The 10,566-nt window shown below is 43.2% G+C and overlaps 1 protein-coding gene across 3 annotated transcripts; it reads right to left on the bottom strand.

Moving 5' to 3' along the window:
- Positions 1-804: 804 nt before the first annotated feature.
- nfyba (nuclear transcription factor Y, beta a) lies at positions 805-7,433 on the bottom strand. Of its 3 annotated transcripts, none has more exons than XM_079236420.1 (8): positions 7,365-7,433; positions 4,992-5,085; positions 4,769-4,899; positions 3,513-3,710; positions 2,455-2,529; positions 2,083-2,161; positions 1,379-1,458; positions 805-1,300 (listed from the first exon to the last, which is right to left on the bottom strand). In XM_079236420.1, the coding sequence occupies exons 1-8, from the start codon at positions 7,401-7,403 to the stop codon at positions 1,268-1,270; spliced, it is 729 nt and encodes a 242-aa protein (XP_079092546.1). In that variant the 5' UTR covers positions 7,404-7,433; the 3' UTR covers positions 805-1,267. The 3 variants fall into 3 exon arrangements, with proteins under 3 accessions (XP_079092546.1, XP_079092547.1, XP_079092548.1); XM_079236421.1 differs by lacking the exon at positions 7,365-7,433 and adding an exon at positions 6,778-6,823; XM_079236422.1 differs by lacking the exon at positions 2,455-2,529.
- Positions 7,434-10,566: the final 3,133 nt, after the last annotated feature.

Here is a 10,566-nt window from a genome sequence, read left to right as displayed (position 1 = left end):
CACCGTGGTGTAACAACCTGGTGTAACACCGTGGTGTAACAACGTGATGTAACAACGTGGTGTAACACCGTGGTGTAACAACGTGGTGTAACAACGTGGTGTAACACCGTGGTGTAACAACGTGATGTAACAACCTGATGTAACAACCTGGTGTAACAACCTGGTGTAACAACGTGATGTAACACCGTGGTGTAACACCGTGGTGTAACAACGTGGTGTAACAACGTGGCGTAGCAACGTAATGTAACATGGTTTAAACATAGCCACCGATACTAATAGTACTTTATTTTTTTAATCAGGTGTCACAGGCGTGTAGTAGAGCCCTATACTTTCCAACCAGGCAGCAGCCTCCGGTTCTTCCGAGTAAAGCCAATGCGGAAGTTTGCATTCTCTCTTCTGACCAGCAGGGGGCGAATCCTCTGGTTGTATAGAAGTCTATAGATAATTACTCTACTTCTCTCTTGATGTAAACATTGTAAACATGAGTATATGTCGCAATCTCGAGTTTCAAGTCTTCTTCAATTCAGCATGATGTTCATTTAGTAAATTATGGTAATTTAGAGTCAAATAGTATACTATAGACCATAAAGCAGGGGATGCTTTAGGGCGGGGCTTACTGTGATAGACAGGTCTCTGCTGCTAGCTGAGACATACACAGCGTCTCTAGTCTGTCGATAGCATAAGAAGTTCTGATACCCAGCCCTGGACACCAGAGAGGAAAAGCACACTGGGATTGTTTTGAATCTGATGAATAATAACAAATATAATAAAGGGGACATTGTAAACATCACTTTTGAATTTTTATTCAAAGGATTTACATAACATTAAAGCACATGGTACATCGTGTTAACTTACAAAAGAGCTGCATGATCTGATGTGACAGTAACAACGGGCCTCCTCTCCGTTCTAAACAGGTGTTCCAAAATAAACATCCAATACAACACTTCCCATTATACCTCCCCCCCAAAAAATAAATGCATAAAAGCAAACACATTAACACACACGCACGAAAAAACAAAACAATTTGACCACTAAATCATGTAATAAGACTAGCCTTTAAAATAAAGCCTTGATTTTTCCCAGCTGGTTTGGATGCCCTCCAAAACATTTGGTACCTCACAACTAGGGACTACACTTTCTACTGAACAGGTAGTGATTTCTCTGTACATGAGGGTTTCTCCTCCTCCTGTCCGTCTGATGACCTTCACCCCGCGGCGGGGTCGGAGGTCATCCGGCCGCTGTGTTCAGGCTCGGGGATAAGGCCTCGTCATGAAAACTGGATCTGCTGCACGGTGGGAATCTAAGACACGGACACAAAGGTTTTAGTTGGAGTCGGTATGGATCATCCTGTCGTTGGGATCAGTGTGTGAGGCGTTACCTGTTGATATGAGGTGGTGTACACCATGACGTTCTGCTGCTGACCGTCCGCTGTGATGATCCCAGCTGGCAGTGGATTTGCTGATGAGGGCAGAAAGGTGTTAGTGAGACCAGAACACAGTAGGGCTTATTAACAGCTAATTAATAACGGTTTGAATTCGCCCGTTGATGCGGGTCATCATACCGGCGTGATTTTGAAGACCAATCCGAGTACCGAGGGTCATTATGAAGTCGGATTGGTCTTTGAAGATGTATTCATTATAATTAAGCTTGATAAAATTCATACAATTAAAATTTCATTTGTATCTGTTTTCAGACAGTTTTTGTATGTTTCTTTTTCATGATCATTCTCTTTTTAATTCAGAATCTTTTTGTGTTATTACATTTTTGTTTACTTATTATTGACCGACTGACTTATTGAATGAATGCAAGATCAAATTCACTTAAAGTCAGCCTGTGCCCACACACACACACACACACACACACACACACACACACACACACCTAAACTTCCATTACTTCCGTTACTACAATTTACTAACTTGAGAAACAAAATAAATGTTAAATTACTCATTAATTAAGCATCTTTGAGCATTATGAAAAGCTCTATATAAAACTAAAGTATTATTATTATTATTATTAATATTATTAAATAAAGTCAAGCCTGGGAACCCATCCTGGAAGAAGCGTGACCCGTTTGCTTACTGAAGCTGTCGTCTGTGAGCTCGTCTCCCAGGCCGTCGCCCACCGCCACGCCGGGAATCCCCTTCTCTCCCTTCATGGCCTACAACAAACAGAAGCAGGAGGTTTACAGATGTGAGCTCAGACATCTGGAACTAAACGAGGACGTGGCGCCGGCTACAAAATTAGCCGATTCCATTTCCGGGCCGTTGCGGTCACATGTAGAAACCTTGAAAACTAAGAGGGTAAAAAAAAAAAAAATGATAATAATAAAAATACATCACTATAAAAAATAAAAAACAGAGTGTGTGACTATTTGAACCCGTTTTAAGCCACAATCTGATTCACGGTCATCAGACTGATTGTATTCTAGACAGTTCAACACAAGTTGTGTACCCAGGTTCTTGTGGAAGTTCCCAACACATCTGGCAACCCAGCTGCTTGGTGCTCTGTCTGTTGCCAGCTGGGCTGCTTTTAGTCACAATGGGCAGAAAAACAAATGTTAGTAGGCAGACAGACAAATGGTGCTGGTTTAGATTATTAATCATACAGCTTTTTAGATTTAGTTTAAAATGGACTGGAATCAACGCTTCATCTAATCCTCTACTCTGATGAGTGATCTGATTTCTGCCCACGGTGGGAGTGGATAACCTGAGGGAGTGAGACCAGAGTTCAGGGTTCAATAGGCAAAGAATAAAAACAGCGTCATCCAATTATTGGTGCATTTTAAGAAAGGGGACCATCCATCCATGATCTCCTGCTGACTCTGTTATTTCACACTTTTTTAAAACTGTATCTAATACCTTTCTTGTACATACTACCACCTTTTGTATATATACCATCGTATGTATAGTGTTTACATATTTGTTTATATTTTTTCTCTTTCTTATTGGATTATTATTGTTTTTATTTCCAAAACTCATTGACTCAGAGAGCCCAATGTGTCTGGAATGTTGGTCTCGGCACAAATGGCAAAATAGAAACCTTGAACCTCGCCTCGTGACCTGGCAGCAGCGTTCCAGACGTCCCTCTCCCTAGCAACGTTTCTGGCTCTACCTGGGGCCCTGAGGCGGTCGCAGCCGGACCAGATATAAAGTCCCTCCTGCCTGCTCCGGGTCTTCCCCCAGGGCCTCTTCCCACTTGGAACAGCCTGGGAAACCTCTAAAAGGAGTCGAGGAGGATCCTGATCAGATGCCTGAACCCCTCAGGCGGCCCTCTGGATGTCTGAGGTCCTCTCCTCGAACCGCTCTACAGAGGAAGCACGTTTCTGCCGCTTGTATCGGCGATCCCATTCTTTAGCTCACGACACAAAGCTCGAGATCATCGGGCGAAGGCCGGAACGTAAACTGGTGAATCAAAAATGTGGCCTTCCAGCTCCCTCTGAACACCACGGCCGCATCGATACCGACAAAGTGGCAGAGCATGTTTACGTGGTCACGTGTTTTGCGTCTCACCTCTCTGAACTTTTGCAGGTAGAGCTTCAGCGGCTCCACGTACATGTCGAAGCCCAGCGTGGACATGGCGAACAGGATGTCCTCCCCGTTGATGGTCTTCCTCTTCTCCTGGTGGCAGCGCTCGCTCGCCTCCGACGTGATGAAGCTGATGAACTCGCTCACGCACTCCTGCACGCACTCCTTGGCGTCTTTCGCGATCTGCGGAGAAAAGGGGGACAGATTCCTTTAAGCCCGCGAAGAGGGAAAACACATCTTGCCGAACAGGAAAAACATTTTCTTAATACTTTCTTTACTCAGGATCATCTTCTGCCCCTCAGGATAAATAGCTTCAGGCTTTTGTCAATAATATACTGTATCTGTTGTTTATACTTTCAGCTGCAGTTACTGGTGTTTGTACAAAGTGCTTCCACTTTGTACAAAACAAACACAACCTTTGAAAGTAAATGTGCACGAGACATGGACTACGTTTTCAAATCTCCCCACCGTCGTCTTTGGTCACAGGGACCTGATGCGAGTGGGAACAGAAACCCTAAAGGGCTGCACTGAAGGACCAAATACCCACGCAAAGCCTAATCAGGACTATTAAGTGCATATTGAGTTCAATGAACAAGCTAGGTGCAGAAAACTGTTCAGAGAAGTGCTAATGTTAGCAGGTCACCGCCATCATTTCTACACAAAATCAACTTTACATCCAAGGGCGACCCTAAAAACGAGAAGGCCAATTTATTTCTGATAATGCTCTTTGGACTGGAGTTACTATTTCTACATGTTTTTGAAATAAATATATATATATATATATATATATATATATATATATATATATATATATATATATATATATATAAATGATGTTTACACTGCCTCAATAGTATCTCTGCTCATTTGAGGTATTGATGTTTTCACATTCATTTGCTGAAGGGAGAAACTTTCTCAGAGCTCACCGTAAAGCGGAGCTTTCATTCAGTTAACCGCCTTGTGTTTTAACCTTGAGCTATAACCAACGGTGTTGCCTACCTATGAAACATTTTCAACACCCTTTTTTAATTTAAAAAAGTATTTTAAATCCAGCATTGTTTACAGCCACGATCAGCTCGCAGTCTGGGCATCACAACTAGTTCAGAAGCAAATCGTGTTCCAGTATGGTCTTTAAAAAAAAGGCTTATCAGTTTTGCTGTGATGCACAAATCCCTCCTGTCATACTAAACGTAAAATACCCATAAGGAAGCTGGGATTTTTACTGCCCCCTCCCCACTCACCTTTCCGGTCTGAGGAACAGCGTTCTTCATGATGCGAGCCACGTTGGCAATGGGGAGATAAATGTCCTGCTCCCTGAAGTTCTCCTTGATGCCGCCGTCGTCGTGGTCATTCAGATTCTCCTCTCCGTCATCTGGAGCCAACAAACAAAACACGCGGATTAGAATGGGCCGCTTGCAGGTGGCGGCGGCTGCTCTCTGGCGAGCCACACTTTAGGATCCTCACCATCTTGGGACTGGAGGACGTAGTGACCGGAGGCCATGTACTCCCCAGTGATGCCCAGCTGGGAGGCGTCGGTGGTCGAGCTGTCTCCGTCCATCTGCAGCACAAACACAAAGGTCTCATCTCAACACCTGGAGCTAGAGCAATATGAGTCACTCCATGTCATCAAACTGAACGTTTGCCTTGGGAGGCTTCCTACGCAGAGCCATCAAGGAGCAGTGAGGTTTGGAATAAAATTGCATGCTGTTTTATTTCACTCAGAACTGTAGTATGAAGTTTTTCTCTGAAGCTCTGCTGTGGATTGAACACTGTGAAACTGGAAGGCTGCTGACACAAATCATTTAAAGCTAAATAAGGATCTGAAAGTAACAACACTTTTTTGGATGACAAACTACTCCCATGCAGATAAAACAAAACAAAAAATGTTGGCAAAATTCCTAAAGAGTGTTGCATCTTGCTGTTTAGGCAGTATTTTATTCTTATAAATAAGTTTTAGTCTGGAACAAATGAATAAATGCTGTGGTTCTCCCTCTTGTGGGCTGGCTTGATGTGGTCTAGTAATATATGTTGTCGTCCATGCACATGGATTCAATCTCGGCTTATCTTCTATCAATGGGCAAGCTGTTATTGTAATGAAGAAGCCAACGGAAAGACTTTAACCAATTCTCTGGGGGAAATGTGTGGCATCGGAGCAGAGAGGTCTTAAGGGAGCTGGCCGTAGCTGTTTTTCCATATTGCAGGCAGGAAAAAGCTTGTTGACAAAATCAGCCAGAGGTTGCTGATCCAATAAATAGCACTAAATATCTCAAATGCATCTTCAGCATCTCAAATGTGGGGATGTATAAAGTACAATGGGTGTCTAGACTGACAGCCCACTCTGCATGCTCGATGCAGTGCTTATCTTTGCATATTTGTTCTTGGTTCATTTTTTATATACAGAGACCAATGCAATACACATGAAATAGACAACAGGGAGTTTTTAAATATTGAAAGCCATAAATGAACACTGTGTTGCAACTGAAGAAACATATACTGTTTAAAGCACAGGTTCAGTGAACGGCTCTGGATGATTGGATGTCTTGCATTCATATACGTTTCCATTGTGAAGCCTCAGATGTGTCCAGATGTTGACAACGAGCCGCTACAAGCCTCCCCTCCCCCTCCCGCTCAGCCTGAACCGCTAGCTCATATGATGAAATGTGGGACCACATTGTGAACAGACACCGGGATAGAGAGCTGTTAGCATCGCGTAAACCGAGCAGGTTAGACAGCTTCAGTGAGGTCAGTTTACGTAAAGTACACACCCATCTGGTGTGTGTTTAGCTCTTGTGTGCTAACTAGCCGGTGTCTGAGACGTCTAGCTAGCTAGCTAGCTAGCTAACGTTCGCTAAGACTTGAACTAACGTGAGCTAGCTAGCTTGCTGGTTTTAACACAACGAGCTGTACTGAGTTTATCAGAAGAGCGGCTCTGCAGCGGGATGTTACCTGCTGTGGTTAATAACATATTCAGGTACATAGTGCCCCGTGAGCACATTTCCATTGTCCAAGTCTACTGCAACTCGCGCCTGCAGTCTCGGCGTCGGCCTGCTCTTTGTCGTACAGAGCGGAGCGAGACGTGGCCGGGCCGAAATGTCAAATAGTGGTTTATTAAGTTTCGCCCGCTGGATACTTCCTGATGAGCAGCCCTCATTCACTCAGACAACAAATAAAAAATCAGACAGAGACGGACATTTCCATTCGAGCTAACGAGAAATCGGTTAGCAATCATTGGCCGGAGCCAGGCACAAACCTGCAATGAAGCCCTGGTTGGTTACCTTCCTGAGACGGCTGTTTGGTTGGACAGAAAATGGCTGCGAAAGGACCAGTCCCAGCGCGTAACCGCGGCTGCACTACTGCTGCTCGCCGGTAGGGGGTTGTGTTGCGTTCAGGGACTCCTTGAAAGCTCCTACCTCGCAGGGTTAAAGTAAATTCAGCAGTAGCAATAAGTTTAGGAGTAATTGTGAAAATGATAACGAGTTTTTTATGTTTAGTTTAGCAATCGAGGCGAATAAAAGTCAAGTGCAGAGTCACTGTACTTTGAAATCACATAATGTGTAGTTTCTGGATTGTGTAACGTCTTTCGGTCCTATTCGCGCTTTACTGTTTTTATAATTCCTACATTTATGGCTGCACATGAATGCAACTCTTCTACCCTCGAAGTTTCCCGCAAAAGCTTCACCCTCCATCTGCTTTTCTGTCAAGACACTGTCCAAAGTTCTCAAGTTGTTTCCGCAAATTAAAAGAAAGTACTGCGTCGAAGGAGCAAATATCCACCCAAAGCCAATGACGCGAGTTATTGTAGAAAGCTGCTGAGAGAAGTTCACACTTTAACGCTACCTCCGCCATTTTTTGGCAAAAGAAAGCTGGTCGTGTCATCTTGAACTGCTTTTTCCTGCCAACAAAAAACGTTTCTTGGCACACGTATTGTTATCTTGAGGTTCCAGGTAGTTTATTGTGTTAAGTTGCTGTGCTTTTAAGTGGCGCGGTGGGTTTCCGTAACCTGTTTACCAAGAAGAGTTACTAACTCGACTCAGGTCGATGTTCAAGGGTTTCACCACAAGATGGCGCCCGCTGACAGAAAATAAATAATACGACTCTACGTCACAAAGCTCCTAATGTTGCTCTGCCTTTGCTGCTCATTTGACGTATTGACAGACGGGTATACAGTAGATTAAAAAACAGTATGTTAAAAAAAACGTACGAAAAGCAATTCAGTGCTAAGTAGATATTTGCTCATTGTCAATATGCATTATGTGATCAATATTATAATTGCATACGAAGCCATAACATGGTGATTATGTTTATAAATGTGTCTCAAAGTCTACATTCTGTTGGATATTGTCTCTCTTATCCAGGCAGAAAACACACAAAATAAAACGTATTTGCAATTTGTTGTTGAAAAAAACAAAAGTGTATATTTCAAACATTTCTATATGTTTTTTTTAAAGGGTCTCACTCAAAAATGTACATGTGGACTTTCAAAAATCCCGCCAAGTGGATGTCCTCTTGTGCAACCTGCAGTCGTAAAGCTCAGGGGCCAAAGACCCTCTTCCCTCCTTTGTTTTTGTGTCCCTCTCCAGGACCGACCCGGACTAAAGGCCCTCAGGGTCCCGAGACGTTGCAGGGCAAAATGGACCCGCCACCCGGGCCGTATGACTGCGACCTGCTGGTTATAGGAGGGGGTCTGTGTGGGGAAGGTAGGCTCACCTCCTCCTCTTCCTCCTGCAGCTCACATTGTTCACGCCTCATGGGTTTGTCTCCTGCCTTCAAGTTTTTTTTTCTTGCTACATGTTTTCAGCTTCTGCTCTCTCTGGGACACTTCATGGATGCAGACAGTATTTGAACGTCAATGAAACTCTTGTGTTTAGGCCACTCGTCAGACAAAACAAGACACGTGAAGACGTCGTTTTGAGTTTGAGGAAACTGTGTTGGCCCGTTGTCTCTATGTTCAAACATGTTATGTTTGAAGTATGTATGTACAGTACTGAATAGAAAATAGTCATATTTTAGTAGAAAACATGTTGGGTATAACTCATGAGCAATAAGCATAAAAAACAGAAATTAGGACAAAATTATGCTAAAATTGCACTCCATTGATTTATCAAAAATTGTCAGATTAATCCATAATAAGAAAAAGTATCTGTTCATTGCAGGCCTAGTATTCATAAAAGGACAGGAGGAGTCATTGGGCACAGCTGGAAACAATATGATGAACAGTGACTGAAAGACCAAAAAAAGAAAAATAACCACAGTAACAAAATAATAGAAAAAATGAAATAGATAAAGAAGAAAAAGGAAGAAAAAATATAACTGTGAAAATCCTCTCTTCTCATGAAATATTCATATACAATCTACATTAATGTGTTTTACAGATTGTGTTTACCCGTGTTACAGTGAACTACCGCTTGATTGTTCTTTTAAAAGCTGCTGTAATTTATATATTTGTATAGTAAATTGCCATGTGGGGGGTCGCTCATCATCTGACCCGGCCCTCCGTCAGCTCCCTGCTCCGCTCCGTGCTGAGAGGACGCCCCGCCAACTCCACCCCATAATTGCCGCTAATCCGGTCAATGCCAAAGCGCCACTCGCATGATTACCATATTAATGTCTTCATGCTAATGAAGAGGCTGCGTGAGCGGCTCTGGAGGGAAGCTGGAGCCAGACGACGGGGCAGGAGCTAGGATTGTTGTCAAGAACAAAACGCTTAACCCGTTTCAATATTTCATTTCCCTCTTTCTCCTCTTGTCGCTCTCATGTATTCCCCCTCTCTCCTCTCTCCTCTCTCCTCTCTCCTCTCTCCTAGGAGGCTGCGGGTTGAGGAGAAAGGTGCTGATGCTCGGCCTTTCTCTCCGAGAGGCGAGTGTTTAACTCTGAGTCTGAAGAGGTGATGACCAATCATTCCTCCTCTCCAGTGATGAGACATGTTTCATGCACACACTTTCTAATGACTTGTATTGTTGCTGGAAATGCTTGAATTTTCACTAAGACATTTTATTACTTTCTCCCTTTTAATTTTATCGTCTTTCTTTTCCTTTTGTGTCTTTTCTTTTGTCTTGTTTGCATTTTGTTCTCCTCCTCTTTTCTTTTTCTCTCTCTTTCCTATCCTTTCCTCCACTACTTCTTCCCTCTCGTCTCGTCTCCTCTCTTCTCCTCTCGTCTCGTCTCCTCTCTCTCCTCCTAAATACTACAGGGTTAACATAATCACACTTACTCCCTCACTTAGCATCTAGCAGCTGGTCTGCCACCGTATTAGTATAAATAACACAATTCTATAACATATGTATATATTTATTTGTTTATTCTTTACTATTTATTATTTAAATACATTACTGTATTTTTATTTTTATTTTTTTCACTTATATTTACTTGCACCTTATCATTCACCTGCACCTTTTATTTATCATAGAACCTCCTCATCTTTGCGTGTGTGTATAATTCTTTCCTATCCTTGTCTTCATCCATTATTGTTTGTTTCTTAAATTCTTTATTTGTTTCTTAATCTCTTTATATGCCACTCTTTGCCTTCTTAATTACCCCTCGGGGATAAATAAAGTTTTTCTGATTCTGATTCTGATTCTGATTCTGATTCTCCTCTCCTCTGCTCTCTTCTCCTCTCCTCTCCTCTCTTCTCCTCTCTTGATTCTCCTCTCCTCTGCTCTCTTCTCCTCTCCTCTCCTCTCTTCTCCTCTCTTGATTCTCCTCTCCTCTGCTCTCTTCTCCTCTCCTCTCCTCTCTTCTCCTCTCTTGATTCTCCTCTCCTCTGCTCTCTTCTCCTCTCCTCTCCTCTCTTCTCCTCTCTTGATTCTCCTCTCCTCTGCTCTCTTCTCCTCTCCTCTCCTCTCCTCTCCTCTCTTGATTCTCCTCTCCTCTCTTGATTCTTCTCTCCTCTCCTCAACATTGGTCAGTCAGGCTGGCTGGAAAAATAGTGGAGGAGGTAGGACCTCCAGTGGAGGGCTGTACACTGGGCAATAGCCACGAATGGATACCGGGCGCACCTGGACCCTCAGATTGTGGAGGAGTGTGTTTTCTGCCTGCAGAC

The sequence above is a fragment of the Taurulus bubalis genome (genome assembly GCF_910589615.1).
Source record: "Taurulus bubalis genome assembly, chromosome: 20".
Classification (NCBI taxonomy): domain Eukaryota; kingdom Metazoa; phylum Chordata; class Actinopteri; order Perciformes; family Cottidae; genus Taurulus; species Taurulus bubalis.
The sequence above is the reverse complement of the archived record's forward strand: the minus strand, read 5'-3'. Positions and strand labels throughout refer to the sequence as shown.

What these genes read in the sequence shown, in the direction of transcription:
- nfyba (XM_079236420.1), bottom strand. Translation starts at nt 7,403, where the DNA reads ATGACACGACCAGCTTTCTTTTGCCAAAAAATGGCGGAG. An exon ending in ACCTGCAAAAGTTCAGAGAG is followed by an intron (nt 2,530 to 3,512) that starts GTGAGACGCAAA and finishes TGTGACTAAAAG; the next exon opens with CAGCCCAGCTGGCAACAGAC. An exon ending in ACACCACCTCATATCAACAG is followed by an intron (nt 1,301 to 1,378) that starts GTAACGCCTCAC and finishes TCCGTGTCTTAG; the next exon opens with ATTCCCACCGTGCAGCAGAT.